The sequence below is a fragment of the Pleurodeles waltl genome, chromosome 4_1 (assembly GCF_031143425.1).
Source record: "Pleurodeles waltl isolate 20211129_DDA chromosome 4_1, aPleWal1.hap1.20221129, whole genome shotgun sequence".
NCBI lineage: Eukaryota > Metazoa > Chordata > Amphibia > Caudata > Salamandridae > Pleurodeles > Pleurodeles waltl.
In genome coordinates this window covers 364,406,747-364,423,724 of record NC_090442.1, presented here as the reverse complement: position 1 = coordinate 364,423,724, position 16,978 = coordinate 364,406,747, and the positions used below count along the sequence as shown (strand labels likewise).

General features: G+C 40.8%; 1 protein-coding gene across 2 annotated transcripts in view; it reads right to left on the bottom strand.

Annotated features, from left to right (window-relative positions):
• Positions 1 to 16,978, bottom strand: part of LOC138287750 (solute carrier organic anion transporter family member 1C1-like) — a 450,721-nt gene that overhangs the window by 186,996 nt on the left and 246,747 nt on the right. For both annotated transcript variants that reach the window (XM_069228522.1, XM_069228523.1), the window contains one exon: positions 14,641 to 14,836. In XM_069228522.1, the coding sequence (XP_069084623.1) occupies positions 14,641 to 14,836 (196 nt within the window). The remainder of the gene's footprint in view (positions 1 to 14,640; positions 14,837 to 16,978) is intronic.

Below are 16,978 nucleotides of genomic sequence, written 5' to 3'. Positions count from 1 at the left end.
GTTAAAAATGTTCAACAATATTTAAATGCAAAATATAAATTAGGAGCAGAGTGCAATGAGTTATAGAGGAACTACATAACAAGGACTTGATGCTGAAGGCCATACACAGCTGTAATTGCCTTTCTTTGCTGAAGGATACAGGGATAACACACCTAGGATTTACTCAGTGGGTTTAGCTGCCTGCAGACACAGACAAGAAGAGCAGATCCAGATTATTTGCTGAACATTAGTTCTGCTGTCCAAAAGAAGTATGCAGATGTGAACCATCTTAGCAAGAAGAATGTGGGGTTGGAGATATTGATAAAAAGAAGCTTTCCGATATCCTCATCATCTTGATGTTACAATATATTTTTTACTATTGATCCTCCGGATACATATCATTGTAATTCTTTTGCTTATTAATAATTACTATTCATATTTTATGCACTAGGATCAGTTTTCAATTTGAAATACATTTTGAACATTTAGGTGGTCATTACAACCTCGGCGGTCTTTTAAGAAGACCGCCGAGGGACCACCGTGCGGAAGACCGCCAGTAGTGGCGGTTTGCCGCTCGGCGTATTATGACCGTTGGCTGCCCTCCGTCGATTTTCCGACGGAGAGCCGCCAACAGCCATACTTGTGGGTGGCGGGGAAGTGGAGGTTGCTCCACCGCCACGGCAACAGAACACCGGCGAGCTAATCACGTCCTGTGATTCTGCGCGGCGGTGTTCTGTTGGCGGTGTGGTGTTTGCAGAGCTGCCCCCATGGCTCCCGTCCCCTCCCGGCTGATCGACGGAACAGGTAAGTCGATCGTCCGTTAGGGGAGGGGCGTGGGGGGGTGTTGTGTGTTGTGTGGGTGCATGGGGGTCTGTGTATGTAGGGGGGGGTGTGAGTGCGTGTATGCTTGCAGAGGTGTTGCGTGTTTCGGAAATGTGTGCATGTCTGTCTGTATGTATGTCTGTATGGATGTGTGTGTGAATGTGTGAATGTGGGTGTACGTGTCTGAGTGTGTGTGTGGATGTTGGCATGTATGTCGGTGTGTGTGCGTGTATGTGTGTTGGTGGTGCCTGCGTGCATGTCGGTGTGTATGTGTAAGGTAATGTAGAGGTTCGGGGTGGGGAGGGGGGCCCTGCCACCTTTGGGGGGTGGCAGGGGTGGTGGGGGGTGTAGGGGAGGGAGTTGGGGTGGGGGTGGGGGTGGGGAGACGCCTATCTGTGCCAGGGAAGGAATTCCTTGGCACTGATAGTGCTTACCGCCATGGATTTCATGGCGGTTCCTACCGCTGGAAATCCACGGCGGAAAGCCGGGTCACAATACTGGCGGCGGTATTGTCACGGCTGCCGGGCTGGAGACCCAGGTCTCCAGCCCAGCGGTCTCCACCCTGGCAGGCGGAACGGGGAAGCGGCGGATGACCATGGCGGTAATCGCCATGGTCATAATACTCAGAAAAAGACCGCCAGCCTGTTGGCGGTCTTACCGCCGCTTTAACACTGTGCGCCACGGTTGTAATGACCCCCTTAATTTTGGTTTTCTAGTGTTTCTTTCCATTAAGAAAAAGAGTTTGGGTAGTGTTATATCTTGTGACATGTCAAATGACAATCTATTCTATGTACTTTTATTTTCATTGTACTGCTCCTGACAAGCTATGGAATGTAGAATGTAACCAGAGGGAGGATTCCAGGAGTGGGAGACAGAGGACAGTTGATGAAGGCTGCGGTCAGGGGTCCTTGTTTGGTGACTTAATAAACAGCTTCAACATATTTCCAAGGAGTGCCTTTTACTTATTTGGAAAAGTTGCAACGAGGATGGGATGCGGAGATTAAGCACCCAATGGTTGGAACTGGCGAAACCTGTATGAAGATATTGGACCCCTGACTCATTTCTGAAGACGTTGGTGAAGTGAACAGTGTGCTCGCAGCATTTGTGGCAAGTATTTCACAAGAAAGAAAAGAAAAAGAAGATTGGGCTACTGACTGATGGAACCCAGTTTATTGCTGATGTGTGCGAAGGGTCAAGTTGGAGAGCGACTGTGCCGTGGTTGTTTACGCATTCCGAGTAGTGTGGAAGTTTGAAATGTGCTGCAGCAAATTCAAGTAAAACTGTAAATTACAAAGGAAAGTGATCGTTGTTGCCCTGCATGACTGCTGTGATTTCCAGTAAAAAAAAAATATAACCAAGTTTATGGTTATTGAACAGTCAGTACTTCGTAGGGAGCTCACGCTGTGAGCACGTGAAGCATAACTGAAAAACAGTTGGAGAGATGCGTGCGCGTGATTGAAACTACAAGCTTGGGAGAGACCTTGGAAATGCCCTGAACATTCTGTGACTGTAGGAATTTCTATTTTTAGCACAGATACATTAACATTGAACTTACGGTTTCGTTTTGACACTCGGAGGCACAATCGAGTCTCTTTTGTACTGGAAGCATCGTAAATAAAACATTTTAGGATTCCTCTGTGAGGCGGCGCAGCCACATGTCATGACATCATGACAAAGGAAGTCACGGGGAAAGTCTAAAACGACATCTGTTTCCAATTTGGGAACAACAAGGAAGTGTTTCATTCGGTTTTTGATATGGTCGAAATTCTTGGACAATAATTGAACAACAGCTCCACCTGGTGGAGAAATTTCAAACTCACCACACATATTTATTTTGTATTAATCTGTTTAGTAGTAGGAATTAGCCTTGTACATTGAATTATAATTGTAAAAGGTTATTTAGCAAAGAATATTTACACCCCATGCATGTCTAGCTGGTGTAGACATAAAAATACATTGGTGTAAAAATGGCAGGACAGTCTATATCTGCACCGCCAATGTTTTTGCAAGAACCAGGATGCCCAAGTATAGCATGGGAAGATTGGAAGGACATGTTTGAAGCATATTTAGAGGCCATAGAGGGGGACACGTTTGTTGCAAAAAGGAAATTGGCCATTTTGAAGCATTGTCTGGGTGTGGAAGGAAGAAGAGTTTTGAGAACGTTACCTATAAATGTTAATGAGTATAGAGATGAAAATGCTAGCTCGGACGCAGATGGGATAGAGGAGGATGAGTATGCAGATGCTTTAAAAGCTTTGGAAGATAATTTTGGAAAAAAAATAAGTGTAGTGGTTGAAAGACATACATTTTTTTCACAAGCTCAACTGCAGGGTGAAACTATTGAGCAGTATGTTGCAGTCTGAGAAGATTGTCCATTTCATGCAAGTTTAAAGATATACGTGATGAAATAATAAGGGATCAATTAATTAATAGAACCAATAATGTTAAAATTCAAGAGAAATTGTTAGATTTGAAGGATCCCACTTTAGAAAAAACCATAGAGATAGCCAGACGTATGGAAGACACTTCCCGATATGTAAAAGAATTGAGCAGCAATGCATTCAAGGAAAAAATAGAGCAAAGTGAAATTGCGGCTGTGAATGTGGTTAAAAGACCTGCACGCACTAGTAGTAAGAGAGAGTTGGGAAATGGCTTGATGAGATCACAGGACGGAGATAGAAGAAAGACATGTTATAGGTGTGGAAGTGCAAGACACACTGCAGAAGCAAGTAATTGTCCTGCTGGCAATACAAAGTGTTTTAAGTGTAAGAAGATGGGACACTTTGCCAGAGTGTGTAAGATGGATACAAGCATGTACGTGAAAAAGGGAGTAAACCTGGTGAATGAAGGTGATGCTCAAATTGAACATCGGATGGTTACGGATAATGATAATGAAATTGAAGTGATGGTAGTATGTGGCGTAGAATCACAATACAAGGTAAATCAATTAGGTGAACAATATAATCCTCCAAAATGTACTGTGAAAATGAATGACAAAGAAGTACAAGCATGGGCAGATTCATGTTCGCCTTTTACATTGGTGGATGAGTCTGTTTGGGAGAGCATAGGCAAGTATGAGTTGTGTCCTACTGATGTTGAGCCTGAAGGGTATTGTGGGACTAAATTGCCTATAAAGGGATATTTCACAGCAGATCTAGAATTTTTGGGAAGGAAAGCAAAAGGCAAAATTTATGTGGTTGAAAAAGGGAGAACGTTGCTGGGTTGGAGGGAGCAACGAGCGTTAGGAATGATATTGAACCCCAATCATCCTGACCAGGTGTTGCTGACAGAGCTCAACAAGAAAAGTAAATGGTGCTCTTTATTTCCAAATTTATTTGCTCAAAGTTTGGGTTGCTTTAAGGGATTTGAACACAAAATTGTTTTAAAAAAGGGTGTGACCCCAAAGGTACATAAAGTACGGAATGTTCCATTAGCATTACGAGAAAAATTGAAGGAGGAGTTGAAGCGTTTATGTGATGCTGGTGTGATTGAGCCTATTGAAGCCTCCGAGTGGCTGAGCCCTATAGTTATAGCGAGGAAACCCAATGGCAAGATTCGCATGTGTGTGGACTTGCGTGATCTTAATGAGTGTATATGGGTTGACCGGCATCCTCTTCCTTGCATTAATGAAATGTTGATGTCCGTGAAAAATGCTGGATATTTCACTACGTTAGATTTATCAAATGCTTATCATCAAATACAACTGCATTCGGATTCCAGGCATCTTACATCTTTTGTAACTCCAGAAGGGGCTTATAGATTTACTCGCATGCCTTTTGGCTTAGCATCAGCTTCGGCAGTGTTCCAAAGGGTCATGCAGAGGATATTGCAGGGCATGACAAATGTGCTTGTTTTCCAAGACGACATATTAGTGTGGGAAAAAAATGAAAAACTGCATGATGTAGTGCTATCGACGGTTTTGAAAAGATTAGAACAGGTTGGTCTTACTATTGGTTTGGATAAATGCAAGTTTGGGGTGAAAGAGGTTGAATACTTGGGACACACACTGACAAGTGAAGGGATTAAACCCAAGTGCAATTTGGTGGAAGCGATTGAAGAAGCACCAGTTCCTCAAGATAAAGAACAACTGCGTTCTTTTTTGGGGCTTGCGGAATATTATTCGAAGTTTGTGGATCATTTTTCTGAAAGGGTCCATGTGTTGCGAGCACTTATGAAAAAAGGAATGATATTTAATTGGACACAGGAATGCCAACGGGCGTTTGAGGATATTAAGAGCTCTATTGTAAAAGCGGTAGTGTTAAAACCTTTTGATCCTGCTGATAAGACAATAATCATAACAGATGCCAGCAATTACGGTCTAGGAGCAGTGTTAATGCAGAAGTGTGATGGTCGGGAAAGAGCAGTGGCATTTGCTTCTCGTACACTCAAAGGTGCTGAAAGCACATACTCTACCATAGAAAAGGAAGCATTGGCTTGTTGGTGGGGTATACAACACTTTAGAACATTTGTGTGGGGTATGGAGTTTGAATTGCGCGCAGATCACAAGCCTTTAATTGATTTGTTTTCTACGAGGGGAGCTAGCAGAGCTACTCCACGCATAGCTAAGTGGATATATCGACTTCAAGAGTTTGTGTTTACCATAAAGTACGTGCCAGGGACAAAGAATGTGAACGCCGACTGTTTGTCGAGACTACCATTGGTTGGGGAAGAGTATCCTGAGGACGAGGAATGGATGGTGGCAGAAATAGCTGAAGTGAGCAATGGTGCCGTCAGTGAGGAGGAATGGAAACAGGCAGTATCACACGATACCGAATTGAGTTTGCTTACAAGGGCGTTGTTATCTAAGCAGGGTTGGAAGATGTCGGAAGATTTGGGTGTTTTCAAAAATGTGTGGGATGAATTGTCTGTCTCTGATGGTATTGTGAGGAGGTGTGAAAGGTTAGTGGTACCCAAAAATTTACGTCACAGGCTAATGGAGTTACTACATGTGGGGCATGGAGGAATGTCAGCCATGAAGCGAAAAGCCCGGACTGACTTTTGGTGGCCAGGCATGGATATACAGATTGAACGTTTTGTCAGGAACTGTATTCCATGTGCATGTAGTGACAAGTCGCACACATCACAGGACACACCTTTGAATTTCATTCCATTTCCTGATCGAGCGTGGGAAAAAGTAGCCATAGACATTTGTGGTCCTTTTGAGTGTTTAGGTACTAATGACAGGTTTGCAATAGTAATGATGGATTACCATTCTAAGTGGCCAGAAGTGGCGTTCATGAGGGATATAAAGTCATCCAATGTGATTACATTTTGTGAGGAGGTTTTTAGAAGGGAAGGATGTCCAGGCATTATTTTGTCTGACAATGGTCCTCAATTTGTTTCTGAGGAATTTGAGTCATTTCTTAGCAAGTGGGGTATTAAGCATCACAAGACACCTGTCTATCATCCCAGGGGGAATGGTTTGGTGGAGCGTTTCAACAGGGTGTTAGGAGAGTGTATACAACTAGCTATGTCTGCAAACCTGTGTTGGAAAAAACAAGTGAAGGATATGTTATGGGATTACAGAATTACACCACATTCTGTAACTGGGGAAACGCCATTCAAGTTGATGAAAGGTAGAGTGCCGTGCACAGTGGCCGTGCCTGCTTGGATGGAAAGGACAAATCGACAGGGGTTGAAGGAAAAAACAATGAAAGAAAAGGTTAGGAAGTACCAAGACCACTATGTGCAAAGACATAATGAAAAGTTGATAAATGGGAGAAGGAGGTGTGAAAAGGGAATGTATGTCCGAGTGCGTGAAGGGGGTATGTTTAAAAAGGGATTTTCCAAATGGTCAGATCCTAAAGAGGTGCTCGAAACCAAAGGAAACTTGGTGAGATTGTCAGATGGAAAGTGGTGGAATATGAGGAAGGTTACTTTGTGCAGCGAGATTGAAATGAGACAATGGTTTGGGACAAAGAAAAAAACTGCAACCGAGATCACTGAAAATAGAACATCTAATCGCGTTAAGATAAAGCCAAAGAGATTTCACGATTATGAGTGTACTTAAGTATGTTTCATTGATTGGTTAGAGTGAGCATCCTTACCATGTATTATATGGTCCTGTATATATTTTGTTTTGTTAAGCATAGATGTTATTTATTTTTATTTCATTTTTTTTTCCGTTGTTATATTTAGTTTGTTTTAATGTTTAGGAAAGGGGATGTGTTATATCTTGTGACATGTCAAATGACAATCTATTCTATGTACTTTTATTTTCATTGTACTGCTCCTGACAAGCTATGGAATGTAGAATGTAACCAGAGGGAGGATTCCAGGAGTGGGAGACAGAGGACAGTTGATGAAGGCTGCGGTCAGGGGTCCTTGTTTGGTGACTTAATAAACAGCTTCAACATATTTCCAAGGAGTGCCTTTTACTTATTTGGAAAAGGTAGCACTAACTATTCCTGTAAGATCTCAAAAGATTGATCATTACCTAGAACGCATCTCACTCAAGCAATGTTTAGGTGGTTGTGTATGGTTGCAGTCCATCAGGTTTTCTGTCCTAGGTTGGTAAATTGACTAAGTCCTTTGTACCAGAGGGCCTACAAAACCCAATTTCTGGCTTTGTTTTGGAATGAGCTATTCTATGTCTGTGATGTTCCTTTCTGTCAATGGAAGGAGATGTTACAGAATCCCTTTACATGCACTTATTGCTTAAGAAGGGACTGCACTGACAGAACATAATTCTTTCAGAGAGGTTTTGACATTAGTTGGATGACCATGCACCCCCGGAGATATCAACATGCAGGAAAACAGAAATTACCACTGTGCCATATAAGTTCCAGGCAGGCAAAAGGATTAAACTATAAGTTTAGACTGAGCAACATAAGAAGTCTTTGTGACAACATTATAAATGTTAATTTGGCAATTGGGATAATAAAAGTCCATACGTCTAATAATATTACTTTCCATAATTGCCTAAATGCTGTATGAAAAATGTTTTATAACTATTTCTTAACAGAAGTTACCAAAAAAATATTCCCCCCAAAAAAATATCATGTTATTTGGGCAAAACTCTTAGCTCATTTTCACTTTTACCTTGCATTTAGCATGTAATAAACTATGCTGCTTCCTACACTATGGAAACTATTGGGCCTGATTTAGAGTTTGGCGGATGGGATATCGCGTCTGAAGTTTTATTATCTCCATCGGCTATAATGGATCATAATACGGCTGGCGGGATATCAGTCACATTTGTAACAGAGTAACCCCCTCTGCCAAACTCTAAACCAGGCCCTATGTCTTCTTTCATAATGCACATATTCAGTAGACCTATAGTGTTAATTTTTTTAACAAGGCAGCCCAATTATTCTGCTGCATGGGTATGTGTAAGACCATGTTGCAGTTTTTGCTTGAAGTATAAGTACATTTCTGTTTAGAATTGATCAATCTGAGCACACAATATTCCTAACATACAAATTGTTCAAGTAGGCCAATTTAATGTCAAAGCCTTCTTTAGCTTTGGAAAGGGCACATGAGGTAAGAGCTATCAAGTTCCAAATTGCCCCAAAAAATTCTTCTTTGGTGTGGGTGAGAGTGGGGAATATCTATTTAAACATTTGCTTTTGGGGCTGAATGTCCTTGCCTTTCTGCTCTCCTTTTGCAAGGTATAGCGATCATATGGTTGGGAACAGATAGCGCTTTTCTTATTTCTCAGGTTAGTATTCTGTGGGGTAATGTTTTACAGTGGCACCTCTGGCAGCTGTGCAGCTTCTGGAAGCATCTTTTAACTCTTGTTTAATGTTATGAACTCCAGTCTCTGCAATGATGGGCTGGTGATTATGTTCTTTCACATTTTAAATTTCATTGGTCACTATTCCATATCATGCCTTCGAAAAAAATGTGTACATCTCCAGTATGTACATGAGTTTCCCTGAATCAAAATATAGTTCATGAAAAAATACTTTAAGAACCCAAGTTGATGAATTGGCATATTGACTACTTGCCAATCTGGTGAAAAAGAAGATGCAAAGAACTTCTGCATTGGTATATAATCCTAGGTCCATAATCTAACTTTTTTCCTACAAAATGGTAAAACCTATCACAATTCTTAAAATAATCAGAGTTGGAAAGTACTGTACTATTTTAGGGAAACACTCATCATCAACAACTGACCTGAAAACAAGAGGAGGATAGGCCACAGTTTGTTGGGCAGAGAAGCTGAAAGGCTAAGTAAACATTATAAAGTATGCCAGTAGAGAGCAATCTGAAAACAAGCATTTGCAATGCAATAGGTCTCACATTTTAATGAGTTAGAGCTACTGGCATTGTAAATTCATAATTGGACTTTTCCTGCCACATAAACTGGTCAACCCTGCCTCATAATTTTACCTTTTTCTGCCACATAATTCCAGTAACCCAGCATTTAAATAAAGCACTTCCATGTAACTTCTTCCTCTATCTTAAAACATATACAATTATCATCTAAACCTTTATCGGAAATAAACTTTTGGCATTAGAGTGTAATGCTCAAAACAATATAAAAAATATAATTTGGGACAAATTGGAGGGTGAAAGGAAAGAAGGAGTCGGGAGTAAAGATGGAGAGGACAAGTGGCGTAGTAACTGTGTCATGGGCCCTGGAATAAGAGAGGAAAATGCTTGACTGGAATTTCGGTAGGGAAATACAGCAGTAAGTACAGCTGAGTGAGGTCCATAGGTCTCTGGGCCCCGGTATCACTGCACTTGTTGCCTCATTGATAGCTAGGCCTCAGGAGAGAAAGCAAATGGGGCATTTAAAGAGAAGCAAAATTAATACTACAGAGAAAAGGAAGAAAGAGAAGGGGTCGCAAAGCAATAAAAGAAAGAAGGGAAAGAAAGAATGGGAAAATGAAAACACAACTAAGAGAAGAAATAGAGCATATGTGTGAGACAAAAGAAGAAAGACCTGGAACCTGATGGCATTACATCAAGCCCACAACAATCTGTGCCAGGTAATCCTAATCAAGGGAATCATCTAAGCACAAGAAGATCCCCCAAGCTTAACCCTCTTTTTAGTATGAAAAGGGGCATCCCAGAATTCTTCCCCTGCAAGTATTCTGAAGAAGAACACTCTACTGGTCTTCCTGTGTGGCTACTTGCTGGAGGCAGAAATGTATTATTTTTGAGGTCTTGTGTGGCTGCACCCTACTGGTGAGGTCTACTGACCCCTGTATAAAGGAACCATTTTGCCCTTCTCCTTGGTGGTGTGAGGATCTTATAGATGTGGTTTAGAAGTATACCCTTTAGGAAATAGTTATGTTTATCAAATTAGCGGCTTTGTCTTAACAACAACATTGCTGTTTATCTCCCTCCTTCATCATTTCTTCTTCACTGTCTCTTGAAATGCACATAACACAAACCCAAGGCTGTTCCTTCGTGCAAGTGATGGCAGAAGAGTTGGAGAGCTGTCTAGCAACAGCATCTAGATAAGACTCTGAAATATACTGGGGGAAGGGCAATCCTTGGTCTGGCCAGCAGGTGAATTCTTCTGCTCACCAAATAAAACTGTGACTCTGAAACACACATGTGGCTTCTCACTATGAGAGAAAGCTTGTACTTGGCTGGCACTATCTCCTAAAATGTTACCATTAAATTGCTTGGTAGTGTCACGAGCCAGGAATATGGGCTGTAGCTCCATTCCAGAAATTCAGAACATACATTGAACTAATCCTGCATGGACTGTTGGCACTTGCTATTCTATGGCTGCCCGTCCAAGTGAGGACCAAAAATGAAACCCCAGACATGGCCCTACAGTCATCAACTCTGGAGTATGGGATGGGCCTCTCAGAGCACTCCATAGCCATCCAGACACCCCTCACCATAAAGACAGGGGAATTCCAATGATGGACTCGAGGTGAGCTGCCAAGGAATGGCGGTTTTGGTTGGTGAATATGATCCTGTGTCTCGATGACTGACCATTTTTTGTTAAATCTTGAACACCTCCTTTCACTGCCAGCAACTCTCAGCATAGATAACAGAAGAGGGTCTGGCAGCACTACAGTGTGCCCCAGACAAGTTGGTCTAAGCAGAAATGCTGAACTTGTCAGGGCCCTGTGCCCCATGCCCTGCCAGCACAAGACCATGATGAGATTATCCATAATTTGTAGTGAATATCTATGCTGCCAGACTAGTAGCTTGCATATACATACATGCGGAGAGGCAAAATATGAGATTTCCCATTGCAGCATAAAACAGGAGAGTAGCTTCCATTGGTGCAGCAGGTGCAGTGACACTGGGGACCAGTGGCTTGCAGGGCACAGTGGACTGTGATTATTTTTTATATTTCATAATTCAAACAGTATCACGGGAACCTATTCCCTTCCTTGCACTAGGGCTTATAACATGACTACGCTATTGGCTCGAATAGCTGCAGATCTGATTGTATTATTATTCTTTTAAATAGCTAATGTTGTCTTATGGATATACTGTTGTATTTTACGTAGCTATTTATAGGACTAAACCAAGATAGTAAACTTTATCTATTAAATGTGTAATTTTTTCCATATACGACAGAATAAAACTAATTTAGAATAAATATGAATGGAGAAAACGAAAAATGTAAAAGACAGGAGTCTTGGGACATTATTATTGGGTATGTGGATGATGCTGCAGTGTTTCTATTTACAGGCGGTCTGTCCACGCGGCCAGACTTCTGCTGCACTCCCCACACGGAAAAGAGCAAATTTGCAACTGACACAGGCACGTAGACAAAAGTGATGATGTCAACACACTGCAGGGTTTGTGTGTGCTTTTTAAACATTGCCCTATCTCACCCTTTCACAAGCATGACTTCGTCAGGTTGTAGGCAAGTAACTGTATATGTACACATTACTTACAACAGTGACAAACACAAACAAGAAAAGCACAAGATAAATCAGGTAAAAAAGAAGAAATAACACTCTTTTGAAATATTTTTTTTTTAAACGTGTGCATGACAACAACAAACTAGAAAAAAAGTCCACACTGTACTTTGGAAACTTCCACAGTGGTCACAGGAGATATAAAGAACCTTCCCATTCATACGGATATCCACCGCATATTTAAAATACTTAACAGCATACAGAAATTTGAATTTCTTAAACGTCAGTGAGAGTGCAAAGATGGGCACAAATGCTTTTTACATCAGTTTTAAAACTATCAGCGACTACGAGTTACATGTACGTAGTGCTTACTCCCTCTAAGTTAGTGCTTTGTTTTATTACCACCTTGAAGACAGAAGCTGCTGTAAATCGCACAGCTGAACATGGTGAGAGCGGTGCTTGATTTAGAATTGCAGGCGGTGGGCCTCACAGTAATTTCTCAGGCTGGGGGACAGGACTTGTTTTTCCTCATCAGAGTAAGGCACGAGGAAAGAAATTCAAAGTTACGCATAGATAGGAGGAGGGGGAAAAAAGATCTGAAAACAGGGATTTGAAAGGTCGCCCTCTGTCTTCCAATATATAGAAAAAATACTCAGTGAAACTTATGACTAACTTCATATTTGCCCAAGTGGTTAAATCATGAAACGTTCTGCTGTTTTGTTTTCAGGCGTGCTCACAAAACCGCCCTAGGCCAACCCCCTACAAAATGCTACATGGCACATATCACTTGCGGCTGGAATATCATTTATCAGAGAGCTGCTTCGTAGATAGTGTGCTTTTTCATGTGTGAGTGCTATTGGCAGTACTTTTTTTCTTTCGTGGGTACTGGTGGGACAACAAAAAGGAAGCTAGGCCATGTTTTTCATGTTTTGTCCTGTGGTTTACACTTCTGCATTTTTTTGCTTCAGAATATCAGGCAATGGTATCTGCATATTTCATTAAAGCAAGGACTGTGCTGACACTGGCAAAAGCTCTTTATGTCCCAGCTCGAGGCAACATAAAAAAATAAACCATCTTTATCTGCACACGCTTCGATTCCACATCCAGCTACACCCTCAAGTAATCTCTAAATAAGCATGGTGTTCTTGTAAAAAATTATTAATTATACGGCAATATTCATGTCATGAATACATTTTGGGGGAAAAAACATAATTTGAAAACAAGCTCTCTCTGCATGTAAGAATGTGTGCTATTTAAACATGCCAATGATGGGCATCTATCTACTGTACTACACTCTTCTGTAGCACAAAATAAACAAGCGGGCATCCGCCCTCCCACCACCAGGAACTGCATGCAGGCACACTTGGCTCCACGAAGAGAAAATGTCACAGCCTGATTTATAGCCTTGTTTGAAGTGAAGCAAATGTAAACTGAAGGTTAACTGAACACGAGCAGGCAATGAAGAAAAAAAAGCATTTGGAATGCAATGGTCTCATGTTTGCTCGAGTTACAGCTGTTAGAGTTGTAAATTAATGCCATTGGAAGAGTGCATTAGTCAGAAAGCAAAAAAAAAAACATTTGGAATGCAATGGTCTTGCTTGTGTTTGGTCAAGTTAGAGCTCTTAGCGTTGTAAATTACTGACTGGACTGTTCTTGCCACACAGACTGAAGATAACAAGAGGAAGAGAGCGAGAGCAAGCTGGCCCTGGAAAAGCCCCCTTCTGCTGTGGGTTCATGTTTACAGAGGGAGCTGGTGGAGAGGAGGGACTGAACAAGCACCCGCAGTGTAAGACAAAGAGACAAATACTAAAAAGAAAAGTCCCTTACAGAAGAGATAAACAGGACATAGCATAATTACACAGTACTTTGTTCTGCTCCCAAAGAGAAAAAGGCAGGACAAAGAGTCAGAACTGACCACTAGCAAGCAAGGATTTTTGAAGGACACTGGAACCAACAAATGAAAACACTGGAACTCACAGTATAGTATACTTAAAAGTACACAGCAGGTCGAACGCTAACGCTCGACCTAAAAAGGAGACATATATAAAAAAGGGGAACACAACAAGAACAAAGAGATACACGTAACTAGCAAGGGACGTAAATGGGTGCTGGATGCAAAAATGATAAATGATCAAAATAATAATAAGATGAAGAAAATGAGTAGTGGGAGGGAAAGGCCGATGGTAGAGTGGGAGGAATTTGTTTGCCTGTAGTTGTAAGGAGACAGCTTAGAGAAGGGGTCCCAAACAAGATGAACTGAGGGAGAACAATTGGAATGTACAGAATGGGTAATTCGAGATGTTTCTGACTGTGAATTATTTCATATAACATTGAAAAATATACTAGACTGTAGTGGTTTCTCCAGCTGTTAGCATAGTGTGGGGAAATGGGTGTTTCTTAAGAAGCGTCAGATGATGGGCATTTGCCAGCATTCAGTAACACTCTAAAAAGATATTTCAGAACATAGAGGAGAAATAGTTAGGGATGTGAAAACTGTGAAATGCGGAGCAACATGTTGTGTTTGTTCTTCAATTGCTAAGAAATCAAAAGATTTTGCAAAACGGACTTTGCATGAAGAATCTAATAAATGAATATGGTTTTCCATAAGTGTAAATTATCTTGTCATATTTCTGTACCATGAGAAACAGTTGTATTATTAGTTACAGCTCTGTTATTGAGATGAATTATTGATAACAAATACTCTGTATGGAGATGTTACTGTATATTTTCTCTAACCTTCTTAATAAAATGACATGCAGTCTCTGCTAAGACGATGTTTGTGATGGATAAGGGTTACAAAATAGCCCTTGTGGATTTTTTGTTATTTATCTTTTGGGGTTTGGAAACTTGGTCGATCAAAAAAGCTGAACTTTTAAATATGTAATCCAGGATTTATAAATAGATATCTACCCAAATGTAGTTGACACTAAAACAGTTTTATACTGCACATTTTGAATTGTAAATATAGACTATTGACATGTATTAATATAGCAAGTGCACTATCACAATTACTAGCCAAGCATTTTAAAGCTATTTTGAAGTTACAGATACTTACCCATCATATGAAGCAGTGATCCCAGCCACGTCGATGTTTTGGCACCCAAATAGAAAAATAAGCATACTTGAAAGAAAAGCCAAAAACGATGTCCCAAACGCTAGCTTTGCAGTTCCAAACATGCCAAGCTTGTATTTTTTCATGAATAATCCTCCTAAGAACATCCCAGCGGCAACGGCTGGTAAAGTTGTTGCTCCTAAAAAACAGACAAACTGTGTTACTTTCACTTTTAAAAGTGACCTAGATAAAGAAAGAGACAGGAACAGAATATGTTTGATGGTTTGAAAGGATACATGCCTGGATTGGTCTCTGTGAATCAGTTGCAGTGGCGACCTGAGCTACTAAGCCCCATATTTATACTATTTTGTGCCACATTTGCATCATTTTTTGACGCAAAAGCGAAGCAAACTTACAAAATATAATTGTATTTTGTAAGTTTGCACCTCTTTTGCATTAAAAATGCCGTAAATGTGGCACAAAAAAAAGGATAAATATGGACCTATTCTCTGAAATCCTTCTTCTATTCCTACTCATGACGGAAAAGCAACTTGCATGTTCCCTCTCATGGTTAAGGTACTCACTTTCTGTTGATAATGCTTTGTCCATACCTCAGTCTCAGAGAGCCACTGGTTTTGTCCTACAATAAATCCTGCAATTTGCTGTCTACTTTCTAAGCTGCACACCGCCTATATTAATTATGTAAAGCTGTTGTTATATAAATGGTCGCAAAATCTGGCCATCAAATGCTCGAATGGCCTTCAGGATAAACATATCAGTACTACATAATACCAAGGTACTTAGGCCCTCCTAAGTGACGTAACTGACATCCTGTCATCCATATTACAAGTGACAATGGATTAAATGGACTTCTAGTAGGCAGAATAAGATGGTTGAGTAACCCTTCCGCTGAACTCTAAAGCACGCCCTAAGTCATTTGCTAAAAAAGGCATGTAAAGTATGTTATTATTGAAAACAAAACTGGGTTGTGCTTGTGTTGAGCTGTTGTCTTTCAACAAAACAGACAAATGAAAAATGTGTGAAAAGATACTGAAATGGAGAATCAATTTTGCCTGTTAAAGAGAATATAAATACATTGTAGCCCCCATTGGACCTCTTATTGTTTTGGTATGAAAACCAAGGTTCCCTAAGTCATAGGGTTTACTGCACAAGTGGTATGAAGCAGGGATGTACTCTTGTCTTTATCTTGTTCAATATTTACATGTTGATTTGTCAGAAAGTATTGCCTTTAAGAGTCCCATCATGTATTATGTAGATGACACAGTAAAAATGGACCATATTCTCCGTGTCTTTCAGAGTGCCATGAACGCTATGATTACCAAGTGCATTGATAAGGAAAAAGAGGTAAGCAAGTGAGGATTAAATTGAGATACTTGATAAAGTTACTGACCATAGGATTTTGGCTACTAATGACAGCTCGTTAGAAGTGGTGGATGGATGCTGCTGTCTTTGAGTAATTTTCGACCAGGGATTATCTTGTAGCTTCTGTGACACAAGCAGCAAAATATGTAGCAGAATATAGAGGTTGTTTTACGGGACCTTATATACAGTGAAATGCATTTTGCACAGTAATACCGGTGGCATACAATGGTCTAACATGTTTGGCCACCAATCCAATGAGCAGATGACAGGCAAGGAACCTAACACCACAACCTCAGTTTTATCCAAGTTCAGTTTCAGGCAGTTTCTGGACATCGCATTCACCACTCTACTGAGGCCAGAGTGAAAGTTAGATTGGGTCTTGTTGAGATTATATATAACAAGGTGATTATTTATGTATCTTCTGTGTACTACATGCAAGACAGATGATAATCATTAATGAGCCCTTCATGAGAACCTTGAAAGAGTCAACAGCATGGGGCTCAATGATGACCCCCGAGGAATTCCACATAGGGTAAGGCTAGCTGATGATCTGAAACGGGGCCTAATGCTGTCTAGCTACAGTCTGTTAGAAAGGACCAAATCCAGCTGAAGACCTGAGTTCTCACTGCCACTATGTCTGGCCTGTCAACCAGTGTGGCAAGTGTGGCATGACACAAGGCAAATTGTGTAGGAAGATCCAAGAGAATAAAGGCAGCAAACCCAGAATCATTCTCAATACCATCTGCACTGTGATTAGAGCCCTGCCCTTTGTTACAATGGAGTCATTGATGATTATTGATTAGGGGCTATTTCCATATTTTACCTTCCATTTTGTCTCCATCTATGCCAGATTCCAAAAAACCTGTAGTGCTGCAGATATCAAAATCTGTTGGTTCTGTGGAGATTGTTGTCTTCTCTTTGGAGATGATCTTATCTTCATTCTGTGTTGACTGATCTC